The sequence below is a fragment of the Lachancea thermotolerans genome (genome assembly GCF_000142805.1).
Source record: "Lachancea thermotolerans CBS 6340 chromosome H complete sequence".
In the NCBI taxonomy this organism is placed as follows: domain Eukaryota; kingdom Fungi; phylum Ascomycota; class Saccharomycetes; order Saccharomycetales; family Saccharomycetaceae; genus Lachancea; species Lachancea thermotolerans.
Window position 1 is genome coordinate 750,196 of NC_013084.1, and position 22,552 is coordinate 772,747.

Below are 22,552 nucleotides of genomic sequence, written 5' to 3' on the forward strand. Positions count from 1 at the left end.
ACCGCTATTCGGACCTGCTTCTTGACCTCTTTGACTGAAGTTCGATGGATTTGGAAAAATTTTAAATGTGATCAACTACACTATCACTTTGTACTACGAAAAATTCTCATGAAATTTTTGGCTAGTACTTAAGCGATGAGCTGTGAGATGAGCAACGACTGAGCGGAAACCGGTTAAGAAGACAACTCCAGATTGGTTCAAAGCAAAGCAGAACATAATGGATATCTTCCAGGTACTCACGAGGGGAGCCAACGTAAAAAAGAATGGGAAATTAGGGGCGTCAGGCGACTTTAGCAAGTCAAATGGGTCTCAACGTAAACAGATCCAGGCGGGAAGTACCCGGAAAGAGGATGACAACAAGCAACTCACCAAGGAGCTTGATTTCTTCAGAAACAAGAAAGTGGTGAGCAAGACAGAAAACGCGCAAGCTGGGAAACACGATCCTGCGGAGGACATTGCGGCTGAGGTGAGCACTTTGGGAGACGAGATGCCACCGCCCAAAATCTCGAGTGCTCACGATGCGGTCCTGCTGCGAAAGTCGTATAAAGGGAATGTTACAGGCCAAGATCTCCCACTGCCGATTGGTTCGTTTGAGGATTTGATAACACGTTTCCAATTTGATAAGCGATTACTGTCGAACTTGATTGAAAGCCACTTTACAGAACCTACGCCAATTCAATGCGAGGCTATTCCTCTAGCTCTTGAAGGGCGTGACGTTTTGGCGTGTGCGCCTACGGGTTCTGGTAAAACTGTGGCCTTCATATTGCCACTTTTGCAGCAAATAATATCCCTGGGGGACAAAGAGGGCCTCAAAGGCCTGATAATATCGCCCACGAAAGAGCTGGCTAACCAGATTTTTGTGGAGTGCAGCAAGCTTAGCCACAAAATCTACTTAGCCAGAAAGAGGCCCCTTAATATTGCCCTTCTAAGCAAATCCTTGAGTGCAAAGCTCAGAAACAAAGTTATCAGCGACAAAAAATACGACTTAATAATTTCCACACCGCTGAGGTTGATAGATGTTGTTAAGAACGAAGCACTAGACCTTTCAGATGTTAAGCATCTGATATTTGACGAAGCTGATAAGCTGTTTGACAGCACCTTCGTGGAGCAAGCCGATAGCATTCTTGCATCTTGCCAAGATTCTCAGCTCAGAAAGTCTATGTTTTCTGCGACAGTTCCTTCCAGTTTGGAGGAAGTCGTCAATAGCATTATGCTGGATCCAGTAAGGATTATAATTGGCCATAAAGAAGCCGCTAATGTCAACATCGAGCAGAAGCTGGTTTATTGTGGTAATGAAGAAGGAAAGCTGGTCGCGATTAGGCAGATGATACAGGAGGGTGGGTTCAAGCCTCCGGTGATTATTTTCCTTGAGTCTATCACCAGAGCTAAAGCTTTATTCCATGAACTGCTCTACGACAATCTAAATGTCGACGTTATCCACGCAGAAAGAACTCAAGTTCAGAGAAACACAATCATTGAGCGCTTTAGGACAGGCGAGCTGTGGTGTTTGATCTGTACCGACGTGTTGGCTCGTGGTGTTGACTTCAAGGGCGTTAACCTAGTTATAAACTACGACGTGCCAAGGTCAGCACAGGCTTATGTCCACAGGATTGGTAGGACCGGAAGAGGTGGCCGTGAAGGTAAAGCTGTGACATTTTACACCAAGCAGGATGACATGGCTATCAAACCCATAATTAACGTCATGCGTCAAAGCGGTTTTGAAATCGCTGAGTGGATGGAGAAATTTGCAAAGATGACCAAGAGAGAGAAGGAAGCTCTAAAGAAGGGAAAGTCGCGGCCAGAAAGGAAGCAGATTAGCACAGTACCCAACGTGGTCAAGAAAAAGAGAAGACAAAGAGAGCAAATGGTGGAGGCCTCGAAAAAACGCAAGGAGCAGGACGACGAGGAGCGCTCTTGAATCGGTATTACTATCGTTTGTATACTACAATAACTTATCATCACTATTCTGCAAGAGTATCATAATAGACATACAGGCGTTGAATTTTAAAGAATATAATATAATGCAGAGAACGTTAAAGAAAAATGGAGATCCTGTGACTTGGTTGCGGACAACTTCTGTATAGGCTTAATGCTCCGGCTTGCTGGTGAAAGTCGATGCTATGTATCAGGTCGTCGTTGACGCTTTTGAGTAGCCAGACCCTTCAATGATGAGCAGCGTAGTTTGTGTAGCCCACTACCTTTCTTCTACCGATAACTTCACCGAGTGAGTACAAACCAGCTAGCTGCACACCGTACGCGCCGTACTTCAAAACGCTGTCTTTTTGGATGTTCTTGAAAAGGCTCAGGGACTGTCTGGGCTTCAAAGCCAAATCTAGCGCTTGCTTGTACAGCTTAGTGTAGACGCTTTGGAAGTCAGAGATGGCAGGAGGCTGTAGGCCCTCCTTCAAGTACACTTGCTTGGATAGCTCGCCCACAACTTTAGAGTAGTAGAAGGTTTTTGTAGTGTAGGTCTGGGCCTTGGAGGCAATACCGGTGGCAAATGATTGGATTCTTGCTAGCATTGTTAAGTTTTGTGATAGTCCGAGTGCCAGCGAGAGCTCAATGACAGTTTGTGGGGCCCTAATACGAGTTTGCTTAGATGCTATTCTATAGACTAAGATATCGGCATCTTGAAAAAAAATTTTATAATTAGCGACTAGCCCGTGTCTTGACCAATCAAATTCGACGATTTCGCAAAGTACTGAAGGAAAAAGTCGGAATCGGCAACTTCTCGAGCACAACCTCCGGCACTGGGTTCAGCGTGGGGAGTACTTTCTCGCTGCTCGTCGGGCTTGAGTTTATCCGTAATATTGGTTTAGTGACACATTTAGAAAGTTCCTTTCACTTAAATCACTGTGATCGCGAAAAACCCATTCAACGCGAAAGGCGCACCCTTACGTAGTCGAACTAGCCTGTTAGCGGCTACAAGTCATTATATTCTGTAAGCTATCTTGTTATTTTATGGTTACAATTTGTTCGCATCATCAGCGATAGTTTCAAATACGGCCGTTTAGACGGATAGACCTTCTTACGCCTTCTCCCAGAACAACAACTTTATCTTCTTGCTGTAGCCTCGAAAGCGCTTCAGATATATCCGTGACATCCACCTTGTCTTGCGATTGCTCGTTGATACTTCGTACAAGCTCATTGTACGATATCGTATTGTTAGGACGCTCTCTAAGGATGTTGACCATCTCGCGCGACAGATCTTCCTGCAGCTTGCGCTGTATCACGGACTTGCCTGTTTGAACAAGGTTCATGTCAATTTTTCCAGTTTTAGGATCAGTGGCATAGTCTTTGATGGCAGACTTGATCAGTCTTACAGCCTCTTGAACGTCCTGAAGCTCAACAAGTTGCGAGAGGCGCATCTTAGCATGCGCTTCCGATAGTCTGATCATACTCTCAAGCTGTCTTGTTGTTGCCGTGATTCTTTTCTCGTCTGATCTGGAATCATCGCCCATCTTCCTCATGGTCACGTAAGCCCTCACAAGTTCAGTTTTAGCTTGCTCTGTGATAACAGGGGCATATTGCTGCTTGGCATAATTGATGTATGTGGTTAGCAGTTCAACCGGTAGTACATCTCCCTCAGTTTCATTTGCAGGAGCATCTTCAAGGTAAAGGTTCGTCAAATGCTTTGCAAGGTCTCTGTCTGTTGCTTCATCGACTTTGTCTAGTACCAAATAGACTAAGTCGAATCTCGAAAGAAGGGGAGGGGGCAAGTCGATGTTTTCTGTTACAGGAAGATTGGGGTTATAGCGCGAACCTATTGGATTTGCACTTGCCAAAATAGAAGTTCGGGCGTTTAAAGTTGTGATAATACCAGCTTTAGCTATGGAAATGGTCTGCTGCTCCATCACTTCGTGGAGGACAGACCTCGTAGAATCACTCATTTTATCGAATTCATCAATGCAACAAACACCGCCGTCGGACAAAACTAGTGCACCACTTTCAAGTACTAGCTGCTTGGTGTCTATATCTCTCGTAACGTACGCAGTCAAACCTACAGCGGACGAACCCTTACCTGAAGCGTAAACGCCTCGAGGGGCGATTTTGTGCACATACTGTAGAATCTGGGATTTCGCGGTTGAGGGATCACCGCAGAGTAAAATGTTGATATCTCCTCTGTACCTACCACCCTTTGTGAAAGTTTTATTAGTTCCACCAAATAGCTGAAGTAGAATGCCTTTTTTGATGTCATCTAGTTCAAAAATACTCGGCGCAATAGAGCGTGCTAGTACCTCATAGACATCGTCCCGCGCAGCAACGGCATGAATTTTTCTGATTTGGTCATCAGAGACCTTGGGAACCTCTTGGACGTCTGCATGGATAAGCTCGTTTTGCATCAGCTCTTGCTCAACAGTAGATGTGTCTGCGCCTAGTCGATCATGGGCGACCTTCTTTACATGCACGACATCAAGATAAGTCTTGTATAAAGACCGTAACGCGCGCTGCGTGGAGCTTGCTCTTACGGGAATAGAACGGAATATACCTGTAATCTCTATTCTGTCACCGGCCCTACAACTATCAACCAACTCATCATAGACACACAAAGAGACTGAATGAGGCGTTTGTCCGTCAGGGACAGTATCTGGGGTCTCTTGTAGTTTAATAACTTGTTTATCAGCGAAGGAGCATCGGTTATGTACCAGTGTCATAGAATTTTGCTGGTTGCACGCGACTCTGGGGCACCTCGCTGGCTCCTGAATGACTCCTCTATCGATTTCGACAACTGTTGTATGATCGCAAATGTTGCACTTGAAGAAGGCGACTTTCATATCAGGAATAATAGGTGTAGATCTTAGTACAAGACCCTTAACGCTGATAAGTTTGTCAATGTCATTGGGATTAAGCTCTCTCATTCCTTTCTTGGTCTCAATGTTGTACGGCCTTATCTTATAAAACTTGGACTCCACATCATCAAGGGTCGACTCCGCATTGCTATCCACAACAAGAGACACCATGCAGTCCTTCACAGTCTGATCCATGATCGATATAATTTCTTGCGGGTAGCTCATGAGCTGATAGTACAGCTTTTCGGTAGGCTTGAAGCTCAGCAAATTCCTAGCGTCTAAGTTCAAGTTAAGCGAGCCCATTTCCATCATCTGGTTCAGGCGTTTGACATAGTAAAGCTCCTGGTCTTCGGTGTCGTTAATAAGGTCCTCATTTTGATCGAGTACCTTACGATACTTGTATTTGAACGACATCAGGAAATTCCTGAAGTTAGTGGCACATTCTTGAATACTAACATTTGTACCCCAAATGATCCTTAGAGGCTCTGCGGCCTCACTTACAGGGTCTGACGAGGAACTAGGAGCAGGTTGGGAGTCCAGATCAACTATTCTCCTCGGAGAAGAGAGGTCAGACGCATGCAGGTCGCTTCTTCGTTGACTTGAACGTTGTGATGCATGACCGGAAAGCGAGGAAGAAAGCAGGTCTGGCTCGCTTGATTGGTCCGTGAAGCGGCCAAATCCAGAACTTCTCTGGGACCTTCTTTGTGACGCGAATGTGTCCGATGTAGCATGCGGGTGGCCCTGCGATGAGGAAGGATAGCGAAAGGGCGAAGAACCAACAGCGTGTTGCCTCTGCTGGCTTTCATATGTGTCAGGTTGTGATGAGGACGACGGGTTATAAAACAATGGTGGAGAGGATCCTCCGAGAGACGATGGAGGGGCTGCCATTGGGGAGGACCCTCCATCATGGGCTGGTGAGCTGCGGTTATCTGACATTGTTGATCTCTGCAGGCCCTTGTGCTGCTCTCAACTCTTCCTCGAGCTGATGTCCCGCTTTTGATGTCAACCTCAGTTTTTTGTTAGTCGAAAAAGGTTAATGATTCGAAACTTCGAAAATCGAGTTAAATGAGTTAAATTAGGGTAATACAGCTGAAGAATAGCAGAGCACCATTTAATTAGCAGAAAATGACCCATGAGAGCGCTTCAAAGCTTCCCAGTGATCAAGGTTCTTGAGAACCCACTTCCTGGAACCTCCAGCTTTCGTTGCAGGCCTCGTGGTGTGTTCTTTAATGGTATTCCTAATTGTTTCTTTGGAATAATGTGGAAGATTTTTCTGCAGGATCTCAGTGATTGTCCCTAACGAGAATGTGCTTTCGTGGACTTCGTTAAATAGTCGCAGTAGGTCCACTGGCTCTGTAACGAGCGTTTTCGGCTTCTTTGAGCGCGCATCTGAGGTACCATCGTCTGTCGGGCTATCTTTTGAGCCTTTGGTAGGCAAAGAGGCTTCGACGAGGCTTCTCTTCGAAGATGCTACAGGGTAATGCGCTGGATCCACAGGGAAGGGCTGCTCTTTAATGAGATATTCGACCGCCACCATTTGGAAGTACAATTGGTCATCTTCGTCCAACTCGCTTATTTGAGACCGCAATTTAATTGTTGGAATGAGTGGACCTAGGAACTTCTTTCCATCTCGGGGTCCTTGTGAATCTTCTCTATCTAGAAAGCCTTCAAATTCACCATCTGTTCCTTCTTCTGGCTCATCATCATCGTCTTCTTCCTCATCGCCATCTTCGAGGTCGTCAACTCCGCCGCCTTCTTCTTCCTCTTCATCCACCCAGTCCCAGTCCGAGTCGTAATCGTAGTCGAATCCTGTCAACTCGATAGTAAAGGGATTATCACGCGGCATATCCACGAATTTAGAGTATGTTCCAATGTAGGGCGGCCGTACATTCTCATAAAATTTGATGAATTTGTGTGGGATTTGTTGCAGGTGTTGTTCCAGCTCTTTATTAGTTTTGTTTTTGCTAGTCATCATTTGTATCAGTTCAACTGCGGATTTCATCACCGGGTGCCCTCTGGACACTCTGCATGACTCCAACCATTTTATCGTGTCATCCTCATTCGAACTCAGCTTCATCTGGGCGTCAATCTCGGCTTTGGAGCGCTCGAGGTCCTTCGGAGAGCTCTTAAAGTTTTCACCCATGATCGTCCCATCTTTAATGTAGAAAGGAAGGAAGCTCTTTTCGAAGTCAGTCTTGGTTGAGACAACATTTTTATGGGTACTAGACTTCTTAAAAAAGCTACCAATTCTGGTTTGGCTTTTTTCGATGGCTTCTTCCTTCTTTCGCTTTTCCTCCTCAATTTTTAGCTTTTCTACAAGCTTTCGGCGCTTTTCCTCCTCGCGGCGAACCTCACGCTCGCGCTTCTCCTGTTCTCGCTTCAGCTCTCGACTGCGTTTTTCTTCTTCTCTCCTGCGTTCTCGCTCTTTCTTCTCTTCTTCTTTGCGCTTTTTCTCTTCGAGTTTCCTCTGCTCTTTCTCTCTCCTTTCTTGTTCCTTCTTGAGCTCTTTATCCTTTCTTTCCTGCTCCTTCTTGAGCTCTTTTTGAAGCTTCTGCTCCTGCTTCAGCTGTTCACGAAGCTTTTTGGCCTCTTCCTTTCTCACCTTTGTAGCAGCAGCTTTCTCAATTTCAGAATTTGTGCTCTCTACTCCTTCCAGACTGCGTAGTTGATCCGCATCTTTGCTACGCTGTGGAGATTCGCTCTCGTCGGTCAACGACTGGCTAGATTGGGGCCCTTCGCGGCTTTCTTGTTCATCTTTCAGGTTTCCAAGCAAGTCTGAGGATGTGATCTGCTCCGCGACAGTTGGCACTTCTGGCGAGCCCACGTCTGATAGTGAACTATCTGACAGAATTGAGGCCATGTACACGCGATAGAGGGTCCTTTTGCTCAAATAATGGACTCCAAATTCTCTATTGATGATTTTATCAATTAAGTATGCTACAACTTTTTTCACGCGTCACACAACATGTGTAGACTATTCAACAATAAGCGAAAAGACCAGCCTCCACAAAGTGATGGCTCGAAGCTATACTGAACGCGGCACTGGCCACTCGAATATTGCGTAATATGCACTTCTTACTCTTGTTAAATACGTATTTAAAAATTGCTGGCCACCGTCGTAGTCGAGTCGTCTTGACTCTGTGTATCTTTGAAGAACTCGGTAATAAAAACTTGTAGCGAATCAGTTTCCATCTCTTCTTCGTTGTTGGCACACCTTGTGAGCGGTGTCATGTGTATGGATTCTTGAAGCTTTGACCGGGACTTTGGTCTACGATCTGGGGTCTTCTTTGAAAGCATGACTTCGTTGTAGCCAATGGGTATGAACTCCAGAGCGTCGCGGTTCTGTTTAAGACGAGAGCGCTCCGAGGCATACGCATTATTAAGAGGGTCGAGGCGGTTTGCCGCCCGGGGTTTATTCGAAGGGGAGAATTCAGTACTGCGGGGGTTTTCCAAAACACCGCTAGGAGCAACTGGAAGATCACAAGGTGTTTTTCGGAGCGTGCGAGCCATTTTTCCGAACCCTTGTGGTTGCAATTTGGGAATTTTCCCACTGCGAGGCATCTGCTTCGCGGGTAAGCCGCTGATAGTTGGTTTTCGAGAGGGTGACCCTTCTTGCGATAAAGGCCGCCTTCCATCGTAGTCCCACAGCTGCAGCATAACATCGTAAAGCTCCTGCCGCAGTTTTTCAACGTGTGCCTGCCGCACGAGACCATACTGCTCGGGGTCTAAGAAAACCGTAAATAGAAACTCGAGTTGCGAGGAAACCTTTTTCGCCTGCAGCTCACGATTGAGTACCGCGACACATTGTTGCTGCAGATGGTTCAGGCCATCCAAGATATCCATCATCAGTTGAACCTTGAGCTCTTTGTTTTTGGACCCGTGTATTTTGAACTCCTCGAGCTTTTGCCCCAGGTTCGCGGCTTCGTCACAGAACATGTCGCTGTGGCGAAAAGCATCGATGTTTCTCTGCAGGAACGGCACAACGAAGTTTCGGAAAAAATTGTGGTTGCGGCGCACACGCGAATTGCTAGTGCTGGCCCGCGATGCGGTATCCTGCTGGGAACCCAGGCGCTCGCCCTTATAAGGTGATCCTGAGAAATGCGTCACAATTTCACATTCAGAAAGCGTGCTTTGGTGGGGACGTGTGGGCGAGCCCGCAGGCTCCCAGGTGTGCACTTTCATGTTTCTCAGGCTCAGAAGGCCGTCTGTGGAGCCGAGCATCTGTTTCCGTTTTTCCAGACTCTGCATCTGGCGGCGCAGGGCTTCAAGTTCCTGGCTTTTCTGCGTGAGTTCCAATTTCAAGTGATAGTTTTCGTTTCTCACAGACGCCAGATGCACACGCGACGAGGAGTCTGCTTTGGGCAAAGCGCTTTTCGCAGGCGCCCTCGCGCCGCGTGCCGGGGACGCAGCGCTTCTGTTGGCTGGCCGGAGAGAAAGCTGTGTCAGGCCGTGCGATAACTCGCTAAGGTCGCAATCAGAGTCTCCTTCAGACATGGAAGGGTTAGGAACAGTGAGCAGGTGAGATTCAAATCGCCTGCAGTGCGCAAAAGCGCGCGCTATAGGGCCTTGTCGCCCGCGACACAGCGCGCTTGCCAGTCGGCCCAATATATCACTTCGTCACCCGCTGACACAAAGGCCGATAATCGTACTCAGGGACATCGAGCAAGCACGTGACAAATATCCGAGCATTTGTCACATTCAGAATCCATGCTCATCGAGGGAACGCGGGCTAGGCAAGAGCACCGTCTGGAAGAAAGCCTGCAGCTAAAGGTCAGAATTTAGAGCTGCCTAAGGACCTTGAAGCGACCACAAACAAGCCCGGGATCATGACCAAACTGCGTTGCCCCTTCGCAGGGTGCGATAGCTGTATTGTTAGCGCAGAAGAGGGCCGCAAGGTAGTTCTACCGGCTGAGGTTTACGACAAATTAAGGCTGGCACTGCCCTCGAACCAGGCCCCACGCAGCGGGGAATTCTCTGTGTTCGAAGACATCTGGGACTTCGACAACATTGGGGTCTCACGGCAGGTGCCGACTGAGATCGAGGCTGCTGCCGAGAATGCACAGGAGCTGCGTTTTACCTGGAAGGAGCGGCCGTACACGCTGGGGAAACTGCAGAAGTACTTGATCTGCGCGGACTGCGACCGGGGCCCCTTAGGCATTGTGTGCGAGATCCTGGACGCCGAGGGCGCTCGCGAGACCGTGAACCTACTGAGTTTGGCCAGCGTGCTGGCGTGATGAAATCCCACGTCGGAGGACTAGCTTCCGCGGCCCTACTGGCGCGCGGGGCCTCGCGAAGGTGTTCGGCCGATGCTCTGCAGATCTGCGACCAGGCGCTCTATAGTGACCAAGCTATTATGTACGAAGGCCCCATCAGTATAAAAATTTTCCACATATGAAAAGAGAAAGAGAGCAAGGCATCGCATCGCATCTCAAGTCCAGAAACGCACATCTGAAGCTCGAAGCCTGTAACAAGCCAGGACCCCAGAATTTTGAGCCTTACTACAGATACCCGAAAGCAAGAGAATCCCACAGAGAAAATGGCTAGCAGAACGCAATTTGAGAACTCCAACGAGGTCGGCGTGTTTTCCAAGCTGACCAACTCGTACTGCCTGGTCACCGTCGGTGGCTCCGAGAACTTCTACTCGGCGTTCGAGGCCGAGCTGGGGGACGCGATCCCCATCGTGCACACCACGATCGCGGGCACGCGTATCATCGGCCGGATGACCGCGGGCAACCGCAGAGGCCTGCTGGTGCCCACACAGACCACGGACCAGGAGCTGCACCACCTCAGGAACAGTCTGCCCGACTCGGTCAAGATCCAGCGTGTGGAGGAGCGTCTCTCGGCGCTGGGCAACGTGATCTGCTGCAACGACTACGTGGCGCTCGTGCACCCTGACATCGACCGCGAGACCGAGGAGCTGATCGCGGACGTGCTGGGCGTCGAGGTGTTCCGCCAGACCATCTCCGGCAACGTGCTGGTGGGCTCGTACTGTGCGCTGAGCAACCAGGGTGGCCTGGTGCACCCGCAGACCTCCATCCAGGATCAGGAAGAGCTGTCGTCGCTGCTGCAGGTGCCGCTGGTCGCGGGCACTGTCAACCGCGGTTCGTCCGTCGTGGGCGCGGGCATGGTCGTCAACGACTACCTCGCGGTCACGGGACTCGACACCACGGCGCCCGAGCTCAGCGTCATCGAGAGCATCTTCCGCCTGCAGGACGCCCAGCCCGACTCCATCTCGGGCAACCTGCGCGACACGCTGATCGAGACCTACTCGTAGAGCGCCAGCGCGTGGCCTGCCCGGCCTGCCCGGCCCGCGCGGCCCGCCGCGCGGTTTGTATTGTGTAGCATAGCATAGTTAATGGATATCGACGGTCGACGCGACAGCACGTGACGCGCCGCGCCGCGCGTCACGTGGTCCGCACTTACCGCCCGCCACTGCGCCTCCGCCATCGACAATCGCAGCCCGCCGCCCGTGCCTGCCCAGGCACGCCCCCGCGCCGCAGCCAAGCACGCCCGTCCCGCCTGCATGCGGGCTAACGTTAACACACGCCATGGGCCCGTCCCTTTATCTGCGCGACCGTGCGGTGCCAATGCATGTCCGTGCATGCAACTGCATATTGCGCCGTTTACCTACCTGATCGGGCCACCGCCCGCCCCTTGCCTACGCTTCAGCCGTTCTAGCAAACCGCCTGGCCCGCCCCTATTCGCCCCACGCAACTCGTTGCGTCTACCTGTCACAAAACAATCCGTTGCCTGCACGCGATTGCAGCCAGCTCCGATATGAGGTGTTTCCTGTTCGTGCCTGCCGCGCCGGCGATCTATATTGAGAAAATCCTCCGGCTCACTCTGTACGCAGGGGTACCAGCCGAGGCACATGTATGGAACATTCCAAGACGGGCGGTCCATGCGGGCCTTTGTGTCGAGCACTACGCCTGCCTCTTTAGGTGATCGCACCGTATATTACCGTTGTGATGCAGCGCAACAGTGCAGGCCCTAGCGCAGGCAACGTGCGCACTGGCCGCAAGGGGTGGCGGGGGTGGAAACCAGCTGCCTCACGACTGTACGATAGGCCCCTCAGAGCACGGGCAGTGCGCGCAGGAAACGTTCGAGAATTGGCGAGCAAATTGGCGAGCCGTGCCAAGAGACACGCACGGCATATGCCGCCGGGCGTCAGGATCGGCGCAATGCTGTGGCGGCAGGGTAGTTAGGCCCGCGCGGGAACATTCCAATACTCTTATGTACTCGGCGCGGAGAGGGCGAGTATTTGGGGGCGAGTCGGCAGATATTTCACGGCAGGTGTGCATGGGCGTAGGCCGAGTATATATATGTATATATATATAGGGCGGGGGGCAAGAGTCGGGCCGAGACGCGGGGGAACGAGAGACAGCTGGTGCGGCAGGAACTCGCATGACGGAAGACGAGCGTGACTCGTGAATGGGCTTGATAGAGGAGCGAGGCCGAGACGCAAGCCAGGAGCGAGGCCGGGGCGAGAGCCAGGAGCGCGGGGGCCGGTCGCTGTCCGAGATCCTGCGCGAGGTGAAGAAGCCCGAGATCCGCAGCCGAGCGCGGCGCGGCGAGGGGGATGCGGCACGTGACCCGCACGTGCCGCCGCCGCTGACGCCCACACCGCCGCTGGTGCACACGCCGCCAATGGTACATACGCCGCCGCTGCCGCAGTCCGCCCTGCCGTTCGCGCACATGGCCCCGCTCGCGCACCCTGCGGCGCTGGCGGTGCCGGCGCGCGCGCCGCCGAGCGCCACACTCCACGAGTGCCACGTGTGCGGCAAGACCTTCTCGCGGCCCAGCGGGCTCAACACCCACGCCCTGATCCACACCGGCCACCAGCCCTTCGTGTGCGACGTCCCGCACTGCGGCAAGCGTTTCAACGTCAAGAGCAACCTGATCCGCCACAAGAAGATCCACGACAAGCCGCGCGACTGAGCGCCCGCGGGCCCGGCCGCCGGTTACCTGTACAGTTTACGTATACGCTTACGTTTGTAGTCTAAAGAACAGCATTTACGACCCGCCGGCGCCCTAGAGCCCTGGAGCCCGCGCCCGCAGCGCACCCGATGACCCGTGCACAGTGACACTCGCATTTCGCCGCTGCGCGCCCGCGCCGGCACCCACCCGTCTGCCCAACGTGCGAAACGTGCGAAACGCGCGAAACGCGCTCTCCACGCTCCGCGCGCTCCGCACGCCACGCCGACGCAACGTCACCTGAAGCGTCGCCATGCGAATCGCCAAATTCTGCGATGGTTGCAGTGCTACGGTAAATTTCAGTCGCGTCTGCATACCAATGCGTGGAACAAATATACTTCTTCTGTACTTTTCCCCTGCAGCTGAAGACCCAGCGCGGTGATGGAAGAACAAAAAAAAAACGAAAAAAAAAAGAATTAGGTCTGCCTCGTAGTTTCAGACGACCAGCCCTGAACGGGCTGCTCAGCGTTCCGATCGACGCAACACTACCGGCGTCAGAGCGATGTCACTAAGGCAGGCGAAGACGTGAGCTAGCGGAGCCGCGACGAAATCGTATCGGGATGCGGTGAGAACCGGGTGTTGTGATTACGCTGGCAAAACACAGGAAATACCTAGGCAAGACTTAGGTCGCACTGAGAGGTTCGAACCGACCTGTGCACGACTGTCGTGAAAATCTCGAGCATTCGGTGCATTGGCCCTGCGAGTTGGAGCGCTCTCGCTTTGGGGCCTGGGGCCGCCACTAGCGAGCGCGCCGCGCTCCCACAGTTAAATGCTATTTTGCGGTTATGTCCGGGCACAATCCAGCCGGATCCATCAGGATCCGGCAGGTGCGGTGGCAAAATGGCGGAACTGTGTGTTGGGAAGGGGGCGCATATCGCGGCCCGAGAAGCTCAGGTCTCGCGGAGGGCGGGCCGCGGCCGCAATAATATACGAGCCGTACTGGAAGCGAACGAGAAGTCCCTGCGCGCGCGGCGGGTCACGTGAGCACGCACGTTGTGCGCAAGTCGTGCGTGTGCTGTGCGATCCGCAGCGCGCGTGCCGTCCTCGGCTCATACGGCGGTGGGCACCGCCGGCGCAAGTGGTCTTATAGGCGGATATCGAGTGGATCTATCACCAAGGGAGTTTGGCCGAGTGGTTAAGGCGTCAGATTTAGGTTCTTTCAAAGTTCAAACATTCTGATATCTTCGGATTCGCGAGTTCGAATCTCGTAGCTCTCATTATTTTTTGCTGGACAAGAAGGTGTCGCGTGGTTCGGAGAAGGCCGAGCACCAGAAGTGAAAAATATTGGATCGCCGCGAAACTCTCAGGCGCGGCGCGTCCCGGATCGTAGTTTTTTCACGCAGCGCGACGGCGGACCCGTGCTGTGGCGATTCAACGGCCAATGGCCCAGGAAAACGGCTGGACAAGGGCTCTCAGGAGCGACGCCAGCGTGGCGTTCATCGCGGGCGGCGTGGCCGGCGCGGTGTCGCGCACGGTGGTGTCGCCGTTCGAAAGAGTCAAGATCCTGCTGCAGGTGCAGAGCTCCACACACGCGTACAACCAGGGCATTTTCGGGGCTGTCAGGCAGGTGTACGCGGAGGAGGGCGTCCCCGGGCTGCTGCGCGGCAACGGCCTGAACTGCGTGCGGATCTTCCCCTACAGCGCGGTGCAGTTCGTCGTGTACGAGTTCTGCAAGAAGCAGTGGTTCGAGCGCGGCGCGGCCGACGGGCGCGCGCCGCAGCAGATGCAGAACTGGCAGCGGCTGCTCAGCGGCGCGCTGTGCGGCGGCTGCAGCGTGCTGGCGACGTACCCGCTGGACCTCGTGCGCACCCGGCTGTCCATCCAGACGGCGAACCTTGCGAGCCTGCAGCGCGCCAAGGCCGCCAACGTCGCCAAGCCGCCTGGCGTGTGGGAGCTGCTGGAGAACACGTACAAAAATGAGGGCGGCGTGGTGGGCCTGTACCGCGGCGTCTGGCCCACCAGCATCGGCGTCGTGCCCTACGTCGCGCTCAACTTCGCCGTCTACGAGCAGCTGCGCGAGTTCATTCCGCCCAGCGTCGACCCCGGCTGGGCCAGCGTGTTCAAGCTCACCATCGGCGCGCTGAGCGGCGGCGTGGCCCAGACCATCACCTACCCGTTCGACCTGCTTCGGCGCCGCTTCCAGGTGCTGGCTATGGGCCAGAACGAGCTGGGCTTCCGCTACAAGAGCGTAACCGACGCGCTCGTCACCATAGGCCGCACCGAAGGCTTCAAGGGCTACTACAAAGGCCTGACTGCCAACCTTTTCAAGGTTGTCCCATCCACAGCTGTTAGCTGGGTCGTCTACGAAGCTGTCCGCGACCTCATGCAGGCGTAGTAAGGAGCACGACAGGCGCTCTGCTAGAGGCAAGTAGGAACTAGTTAAGACCATATTCATAGCATCTTGCCCAGGGACCACTGTCCGCTGCGGGACTATTCGCGAGTAACTGGGTCCATGAGCCAATCATATCTGTGAAATAATCTCGAATCACGTCAGACGAACGTGTCTTCAAAGTTGAAAAGTTGGCACACGATCGATAACTCCATGGACATAGCCAGACCTCCCCATCACAGAGTTTAATTAACAAGACAGCGATGAGACCTACTAGTTTGCTATTGAACGCGGCCGTATGTTTACAGTGATGAATTTGTGTGCGGATGACGGCGAACGCCCGCCCAAAGAAGCGCCCCGAAGACCCTTGCGCAAAAATAGTTGGCGCGCGGCGATGACTTTTCCCGTCTGTCAAAGGGCCGGCTCCAGGGGCTGCCCGTAGGCCTCTGACGCAACTCGATACTTCGTACTAGCTGCCGGGGACCGCGCGCTCGCTTCCTACCGCATCTGCCTCCGCGACTCTACTAACTCGCAACCTCAGAAGAAACAAAAGTCTGGCTTCGACATCCCTGTTGAACTGACTCCTCTGTTTGTCGCCATGGGTGTTGCCGTCTCCTCTGCCTGCTGGTTCACTTACAAGAAGTTTAGATGGGACGAAAGTCTGAGAGTTGGTAGAAAGAACCCTGACAGATCTGGCCTGAAGACGATCTTGGAGGAGCCTGAAAAGTTCGAAAAGAAAGAGTAAGCTCTTCCTCCCGCTTAGGCATCGGCTGTTCTGTCGACAGGACCTGGAGCCCTACAATTCGATGCAGCATGCATTTTCCGCGTTCGAGGCCTTGCCCAAAACGCTGCCCAATTAATCTAAGTTATTCAATATACGTAAACATTCATGATCAATCATCGATTCAGTGGAGTTGCAAAGTTATATCCAAACCTCTGTACCATATGAACTATTTGCAGGTTGGTATTTACATTTATGGAGAGAATATCAATTATTTTGAGCATGCCACAGCCGAAAGCTTGATGCCCTCCTTTCCTGTGGAGGGCAGCGTGGCTTTATTGTATCCTAGGCTAGAAGCTATTAGTTGAATGTAGATAAACTGCTATAGCAGAATTAGGTTGAAGGAGACGTTTCTCCTGCAGAGACAAATATTCTATCGTCCTTTCCTTCGAAACTATTCTGAGGATTACTGACACCGTTATCCTTGGACATAGCTTCCTTCGCCTTGCCTGTCAGCACCGGTCCTCCTTCAGCAAGGGCAGACCGTTGGCCCTCCAAAGCGGTTAAGTTGCCTTGTTGGATTTCAATGTCGTCCATCAGGTCCTCGTCTAGCTCTTGTGGAATCATCAAATTCAGTATGATTCCTATAACGCCTGCAATGGCAAAGCCCGTCTCCATGATCAAAATAATGGCATCCAAGAAACCCTGCAGCGATTGGTTCGATCCCGAGTAGTGGAAGAAAGTCTCAAACCAGTTTGGTACCAAGATAGCGCCAAACCCAAAGAGCAGAGTCCCTGTAAGCACGAATCTGTCACGCCTCGTGAATGGGATTGTTGATATAATCTTAAGACCAGAAACGGCCACACTGGTGAATAGAAAAGTTGTCATTCCTCCAAGAACAGGCTTTGGGATCGACACAAGGGCAGCACCAAACTTGGCAAAGATGCCCATTAGCAGAAGGAAAAAACAACACCAGTAGCCTACTTGTCTGTTAGCGCACTTCGTCAACGAAATAACACCATTGTTCTGAGCAAAAGTAGACATTGGGGGGAGGGTGAAAAGCGCAGATAGAATACCACTTAAACCATCACTCAGCACCGCACCCTGAATTCTTGTTTCGTATATTTCGCCCTCGACTTCCATACGGGAAACGTCGCAAGTCGCCGTAACATCACCAATACACTCTTGGGCCAGAACAATGTACATTACAAGCATGGGAAGCACGATGGGGCCGTAAACCTTGAGCGGAAACGTGTGGACCCACAAAAAGGTGGCGGCTGGTGCGCTGTCGATAGAGGAATGGTCGAAGTAACCACACGCGGCCGCAACAATACAACCTACAATAAGCCCGACAATAACGGCACAAGATTTCATAATCGGAGACCCCCATTTTTCACAAGTGACGATGGTCGTGAAAACAAGAAAGCCGAGTCCAATGAACCTTGCGCTGCCCCACTCTCCAGCCATGGGTGCACCCTCAGATGGGCAAATAGCACCAACACATCCGGAACCACCGACCCAGTCATTGAAGCCGCTTTGAATCAAACTCACTGCAATACAAAGAACGACAGGACCGGTGACAATTTTAGGAAAGACCTTTTGCAAAACCTTTGGAGGTGTGAAGGACATAGCCACTTCCAGCAAGGCACAACAAGCCGCGGTCCCCAACAACGCACCATATCCCGCGTAACAGGCCCCTTTTGTGCCGTCTGCTTCCATAGGGCAAAAGCCTGAGGTGTACATGACAGGAATGGCTTTCTCGACAATTGTGATAGTGGCGAAAGAAGTACCAACAACGGAGAGAAGACCAGAGCCGATATAGTAGGGTGTGTAAGGGATGTGGAATCTTGTGATCTGTATGCTGGACATGATGGCAGAAACTATCAGCGATGCCGACACGAGATACTGCTGAACCTCCATAGGGAAATTCGCCACAGATGAAATAATGATGGGGGGAGTAATCACACCCGCTAACATTGCCAACGAGTGTTGAAGACCCAGTAGCAGACCCAAAAGAATGGGCATTTCGGAGTGTACGGAAAAAAATGGCTGATCTCTATGCATCGGCTCGATGCCGCGTTTGCGGTTGACCCAGTCTTTGAATGGGTACGAAGGTGTAAACAAAAAGGCATAGTCGTAGTCTCCTAACAAGCCTTCTCTCGTCGTAAACTTGTGCAGGATTTTCTGCCAGGTGCTTCTAACCCTGCTCCCGACTCGCACAGCGCTCGCTTCTTGCGAGCTTTCTTCGAATTCCATACTATTGCTCAGTACTGATTATAGTTGTGTGGCCCGCAAGTGAAGATTAATACGGGGTTCTTCAGACTGTCTTTTGCGTACTTATCAGCTCGTTGGTAGCTTTATAAGAAATCTTGATATGGCTTTAGGATGTGAGATGACTCACGGTGAACTGCAGCCCTTAATTCGAACCACTTAGGAAAGATGAACTCTGAGTCCTAACAAGCGCTCCTTGATCATTGCGAAGAAGTGCTCTTAGTTCATGGTTAGTTCCACTTTCTTATATACTGATGGGTGCGATGAGCTTAGTGGAAAACTGCACTGATAAATTCAAGATTGTGCGGATGCTATAGATAAGCCAAAACTGAGGAGCCCGAAAAATCAGAGAACTAGGTTGCCACTGTTCTGACAAAACTAGCCGCTTTGGGTTACAAAATGTCCGAAAACTGCGTCTGGCACTGATCTTTTCACCGCTCAGATCCTTGCCATTGATCTCGCTCATGCCCGCTTATCGCTGCAGCCAACCAAAGAACAGACATTGGAAAGCGGGGCTTAATCTAATGAGGGTAATGATGGACGAAATAGATATGTAAGACTAACGTAACCAGCACCCTCGCAGGACCCCGGGATCCGGAGTACTTAGGTTCCTTTGAGGCTCTTAGTGGCTTATTCACTATGTACATGATATTGAATATTTTGATTGTGCATTGTATCGCTACTTTCTCAGGTTGCAGTAAAAATCCGTAACATCGTCTATTTCGTCAAGCTGGCCCATAAACTTTTCAACCGACTTCATAGTGTCTTCGTTCTGGACATCCACTAACATGTCACTCTTGGGCACGTAGCCAATCCCAACCTCTTTGATATGGAAACCATGCTGTTTAAGGCTCGATGCCACCTGGTTTGTCGCCGCAGGCTCGGTGCTGAGCTCGTAGACGCTCGATGCAAAGCCGGGCGCCAGGTCTTCAGCGGCCAATGCATCGTTTTCAGGATCCACCTGTTCCAGGTCCTCAACGCCCTCGTGTTCAAGCACCTTCTCAAAGACCTGATCGAAGTCGTCGAGTTCCTGCGGCGGCTGCACGATAATGTAGCCTTTCCTGTCGAAGAAGTAGAGCGTAGGAGTCATGCTGCCGTTGACCTTGCTAAAGGTGCTCCTCACCAGGCCAATGGTTCTGTTTTTATTGTCGGTCAACGCCTCAACAACAAATGCGACACCGCCGGGGCCCATGCCTTCGTAGACGCACGACCCGGATTTCGAACCGTCCTTGCCACCTGCCCCCGAGCCCTTCTTGATGGCGTTCTCGACCACTCTTTTGGTAACGTTGTTCTTGTTGGCGGACTCGATAGCCGCAGCCAGCCGGATGTTTAGCGCAGGGTCGGTGGAGCCGCCGCCGAGCTTCACAGCGAGCGCGATCTGATTAGCGAACTTGTTGAAGAGCTTGTTCTTCTCGGCATCGTTCTTTGCCTTGTCGTGCTTGATGGTCGACCACTTGTTATGACCCGATAGTCTTGCGCTGCAAGTTGAGAAAAGGCGTAAGGCCGACGGGCAGCGGCCGGGTTTCAAAAGACGCAGCATATCTGGATAGCGACTTTGGAGGAATCTTTTCTAACAGCACCGCAACTCGAACCTGTCATTAAACCAATTGATTTTTTAATCTCGGTGATTCTAGAAGATCATGTCAAGTTCGCAGTTAAAAAAAGCTGGATGTGCATGCGGAGGGGACCGAAACCCACCCGGTGTAAGCATAGCATCGCTCCTACCAACCCAAAACTACGGACGCACGCGCTGCATCAGCCCGTGCCGCTATCGTGATGTCAAAGTGTTGATATCACGTGGAACGAACAAAGTCGTTTAAGCTGGCCCAAAGTCACCGTCCACAACTTTCCCTTCAAAGACACTCCGACCAACAAACAATGTCCGAAAACCGCTCTCTAATCGCTATTATCGGTGACGAAGACACCTGCACAGGCCTTTTGCTGGCCGGTGTTGGCCAGATTTCGCCATCAAGCCAGGAGAAGAACTTCTTTATGTACCAAGAAGGCAAAACTACTCGTGAAGAAATTCTTGGTGCTTTTGACAAGTTTACTCAAGAAAGAGACGACATCGCGATTTTGTTGATTAACCAGCACGTTGCCGAGAAGATTAGGGGCCAGGTGGACAGCTACACTGCCGCCTTCCCCGCTGTTCTTGAGATTCCTTCCAAAGAGCATCCTTACGACCCTGAAAAGGATTCAGTTTTGAAGAGGGTCAGGAGACTTTTCGGAGAATAGACACAGACAAAAAAAAATGTATACCAAGACGTGTGTAGAATAGATAGAATTGACGTTACGATAAGTTCGCTGGTTTTCAACGTACACTCTATATAAGACTATTTCTTGCCCTTCTTCTTGTTCTTCTTGTTCTTCTTCTTTTTGCTAGAGGTCTGTGTCCCGTTGGCCTCGGGCTTTGGCAGAGAAGCATTAGGTTCCGCCGACTCTTCTGCTGCTGAAACATCTGTGCTTTCCTCTTTCTGGTTAAGCTGCGAATTATCTTCGCCTACAACTTCAACTTGGTCAAGTTGGGTGCCTGCAGCGCGCGCTTCATCTTCTTCGGCGTTGCCATGTCTTAATTCTTGACTTGAAGTTGGAGCTACAGCTCCAACTTCCGACATACCGTTGGGCTCGATAGTTGAGCTGGCTTCCTGAATCTCGGCCTCCTGCCTAGAAGCGAAATCGCCTGCGTTCTCGTCGGCAGCTTCCTGCAAATCTTTTTCCCCTGTCACGGTCGTTTCCGTATTAGCTGGCGGCTGGTCATGAAAACCCGCGTTTTCAGCAACCGCCTGGGCATCTTGGCTTTCGTCAAGCTCTGTATTCACCCTGGAAGTGTTTATGTCTTCATTGTTGATACTTTCAATCTCTGCCTCTGCTTTGACAGGGACTTCAGGCTCGTCAGCAGGCTCTTCGGCAGGCTCGTCAGCAGGCTCTTCGGCAGGCTCTTCGGCAGGCTCTTCGGCAGGCTCTTCGGCAGGCTCTTCGGCAGGCTCTTCGGCAGGCTCTTCGGTGGACTCAGCGATAGGTTCAGCTGCGGTCTCAGTGATAGATTCAGCAACAGACTCAGCGGCTGGCTCAGCAACAGGCTCAGCGGCTGGTTCGGCGGCAAACTCGGCGGCTGGTTCGGCAACATCTGCTTCTGGCATTCCATCATCATACTCGGGATTTGTTACAGCTTCGTCGAGCTTGACTTGCGAAGCTTGAGTTCCCTCATCCTCAGTCTTAAGCTCGGCAGAATCATTAATCACAGTGTCCTCGCGAGAGCCTTTTTCAGCTTGGATAGGTGTAGCTGACTCACTTATATCTCCATTTACAGCATCCTCTCCCTCTTCCACAGGCTCTTTGAGAGATTTAGAATCAGTTGCCATCACATTACCATCTTCAGCCGCGTTGCTTACAGGCTGCTGTCCTTCCTTTGGAGGAAGTTTTAAAAACTTGTAGCTCGCCAGATTATTTGGGTCTGCATCTAGATAAAAGCCACGCACTCCAACAATCCTTCTTTCAAGCTCACAAGCGCGCACCCACTCAGGTCTCACGATAGGAACGTTGCTCTGCTGGGCCTTATGAAATTCATCATCGTCGCTATCTTTGTCATTCGAGATAAAGTGGGTTGTGTCAATTGTAACATGAGATTGTAATGGTTTTGCGCCGATTTCTTTGAGACTATTCTCAATGTGTTCCCTTGTGATGCCTTCGATTCCATCGAGCGCACCCAAGCATGCTGTTATGCCAGACATGTCTGTCATCTTATGGGTATGGAGCGTTATTTTTTCGGACCAGAGGTCTCCAGATGTTGTGCAAAGTTTAAGCTGGAACGTGTATTCACTGTCGACAGAAAGTCCTGAAATTTTGGTGGCTGTTGTTTTGAAAGGATTGGGTATCATGAGAGACCGCACGCCATCTTTGTAAAGTAACAGCGACTTCAGTTGTGCAGAACCTAACTCAATAGGCTCCCAGCCTAAAACGCCGCTCGTTTGTGTAACATTGACGACCTTAAGCACAGGGCTTTGCGGACTGTGCGTTCCGTACTTTTCGAGAATTTCATCTTGCAGTGTCTGGAACTGCTCAAGTTCTTGACGTTCGAGATCTGCGTCCTCTGCAACTTGTATTTTAACAATTGACCCAGCTTTGATGTTATCCGGAAGTAGCATCGTTGGGAACTCAATTACATGGTGGTTTTTAGTAGTCAGGAGCGCGAGGGACGCGTCCAGTCTACCGACCGTTAAGGAAACTTCCACGGATGCCATCTGTTTGAAGCCGCAATAGTGTTCTAATCGACTATTATCGTCTTTGATATTCTCCTTTAAAGTTTGAAGAACCTAAGGAAACTTAAGGCTTCGTACAAACGTACTGAGATTCATCATGAACAAGTGACTGAAGGAGACCGGTTTGTGACTCAGCGCCGCTAGCAACTCACCGGCGATGATTCTATCTCTATTGGCGGAGGGCTTTTCTTGACTGATGAAGAGCCTG

At 51.4% G+C, this 22,552-nt stretch overlaps 14 protein-coding genes and 1 non-coding gene across 15 annotated transcripts; 8 read left to right on the forward strand and 7 right to left on the reverse strand.

Moving 5' to 3' along the window:
• Positions 1-217: 217 nt before the first annotated feature.
• On the forward strand, positions 218-1,918 carry ROK1 (RNA-dependent ATPase ROK1; the record flags this gene model as incomplete). Its single annotated transcript, XM_002556204.1, has 1 exon — positions 218-1,918. One exon carries the CDS (start codon positions 218-220, stop codon positions 1,916-1,918), a length of 1,701 nt encoding a protein of 566 aa, XP_002556250.1.
• A 244-nt stretch (positions 1,919-2,162) lies between these two features.
• On the reverse strand, positions 2,163-2,522 carry ATP20 (F1F0 ATP synthase subunit g; the record flags this gene model as incomplete). Its single annotated transcript, XM_002556205.1, has 1 exon — positions 2,163-2,522. The coding sequence occupies one exon, from the start codon at positions 2,520-2,522 to the stop codon at positions 2,163-2,165; it is 360 nt and encodes a 119-aa protein (XP_002556251.1).
• A 474-nt stretch (positions 2,523-2,996) lies between these two features.
• On the reverse strand, positions 2,997-5,726 carry MCM4 (MCM DNA helicase complex subunit MCM4; the record flags this gene model as incomplete). Its single annotated transcript, XM_002556206.1, has 1 exon — positions 2,997-5,726. The coding sequence occupies one exon, from the start codon at positions 5,724-5,726 to the stop codon at positions 2,997-2,999; it is 2,730 nt and encodes a 909-aa protein (XP_002556252.1).
• A 175-nt stretch (positions 5,727-5,901) lies between these two features.
• Positions 5,902-7,650, reverse strand: RLF2 (Rlf2p; the record flags this gene model as incomplete). The annotated part of the gene is made up of 1 exon (XM_002556207.1): positions 5,902-7,650. The coding sequence occupies one exon, from the start codon at positions 7,648-7,650 to the stop codon at positions 5,902-5,904; it is 1,749 nt and encodes a 582-aa protein (XP_002556253.1).
• A 236-nt stretch (positions 7,651-7,886) lies between these two features.
• Positions 7,887-9,284, reverse strand: SPO74 (Spo74p; the record flags this gene model as incomplete). Its single annotated transcript, XM_002556208.1, has 1 exon — positions 7,887-9,284. The coding sequence occupies one exon, from the start codon at positions 9,282-9,284 to the stop codon at positions 7,887-7,889; it is 1,398 nt and encodes a 465-aa protein (XP_002556254.1).
• A 332-nt stretch (positions 9,285-9,616) lies between these two features.
• On the forward strand, positions 9,617-10,024 carry DSS4 (guanine nucleotide exchange factor DSS4; the record flags this gene model as incomplete). Its single annotated transcript, XM_002556209.1, has 1 exon — positions 9,617-10,024. The coding sequence occupies one exon, from the start codon at positions 9,617-9,619 to the stop codon at positions 10,022-10,024; it is 408 nt and encodes a 135-aa protein (XP_002556255.1).
• Positions 10,025-10,326: 302 nt separating this feature from the next.
• Positions 10,327-11,064, forward strand: TIF6 (translation initiation factor 6; the record flags this gene model as incomplete). The annotated part of the gene is made up of 1 exon (XM_002556210.1): positions 10,327-11,064. One exon carries the CDS (start codon positions 10,327-10,329, stop codon positions 11,062-11,064), a length of 738 nt encoding a protein of 245 aa, XP_002556256.1.
• A 1,157-nt stretch (positions 11,065-12,221) lies between these two features.
• KLTH0H08800g (KLTH0H08800p) lies at positions 12,222-12,728 on the forward strand (the record flags this gene model as incomplete). Its single annotated transcript, XM_002556211.1, has 1 exon — positions 12,222-12,728. One exon carries the CDS (start codon positions 12,222-12,224, stop codon positions 12,726-12,728), a length of 507 nt encoding a protein of 168 aa, XP_002556257.1.
• Positions 12,729-13,881: 1,153 nt separating this feature from the next.
• Positions 13,882-13,981, forward strand: KLTH0H08822r. The gene is given in 2 exon segments: positions 13,882-13,918; positions 13,938-13,981. It is a non-coding gene; the product is annotated as a tRNA-Leu (tRNA).
• A 164-nt stretch (positions 13,982-14,145) lies between these two features.
• MRX21 (Mrx21p) lies at positions 14,146-15,099 on the forward strand (the record flags this gene model as incomplete). Its single annotated transcript, XM_002556212.1, has 1 exon — positions 14,146-15,099. One exon carries the CDS (start codon positions 14,146-14,148, stop codon positions 15,097-15,099), a length of 954 nt encoding a protein of 317 aa, XP_002556258.1.
• Positions 15,100-15,356: 257 nt separating this feature from the next.
• MRA1 (Mra1p) lies at positions 15,357-15,838 on the forward strand (the record flags this gene model as incomplete). The annotated part of the gene is made up of 2 exons (XM_002556213.1): positions 15,357-15,389; positions 15,635-15,838. 2 exons carry the CDS (start codon positions 15,357-15,359, stop codon positions 15,836-15,838), a joined length of 237 nt encoding a protein of 78 aa, XP_002556259.1.
• A 369-nt stretch (positions 15,839-16,207) lies between these two features.
• Positions 16,208-18,070, reverse strand: KLTH0H08888g (nucleobase:cation symporter-2 family protein; the record flags this gene model as incomplete). Its single annotated transcript, XM_002556214.1, has 1 exon — positions 16,208-18,070. The coding sequence occupies one exon, from the start codon at positions 18,068-18,070 to the stop codon at positions 16,208-16,210; it is 1,863 nt and encodes a 620-aa protein (XP_002556260.1).
• Positions 18,071-18,764: 694 nt separating this feature from the next.
• DPC29 (post-initiation translation factor DPC29) lies at positions 18,765-19,625 on the reverse strand (the record flags this gene model as incomplete). Its single annotated transcript, XM_002556215.1, has 1 exon — positions 18,765-19,625. The coding sequence occupies one exon, from the start codon at positions 19,623-19,625 to the stop codon at positions 18,765-18,767; it is 861 nt and encodes a 286-aa protein (XP_002556261.1).
• Positions 19,626-19,963: 338 nt separating this feature from the next.
• Positions 19,964-20,320, forward strand: VMA7 (H(+)-transporting V1 sector ATPase subunit F; the record flags this gene model as incomplete). The annotated part of the gene is made up of 1 exon (XM_002556216.1): positions 19,964-20,320. One exon carries the CDS (start codon positions 19,964-19,966, stop codon positions 20,318-20,320), a length of 357 nt encoding a protein of 118 aa, XP_002556262.1.
• A 98-nt stretch (positions 20,321-20,418) lies between these two features.
• Positions 20,419-22,326, reverse strand: CHS5 (Chs5p; the record flags this gene model as incomplete). Its single annotated transcript, XM_002556217.1, has 1 exon — positions 20,419-22,326. One exon carries the CDS (start codon positions 22,324-22,326, stop codon positions 20,419-20,421), a length of 1,908 nt encoding a protein of 635 aa, XP_002556263.1.
• Between the last annotated feature and the right edge of the window lie 226 nt (positions 22,327-22,552).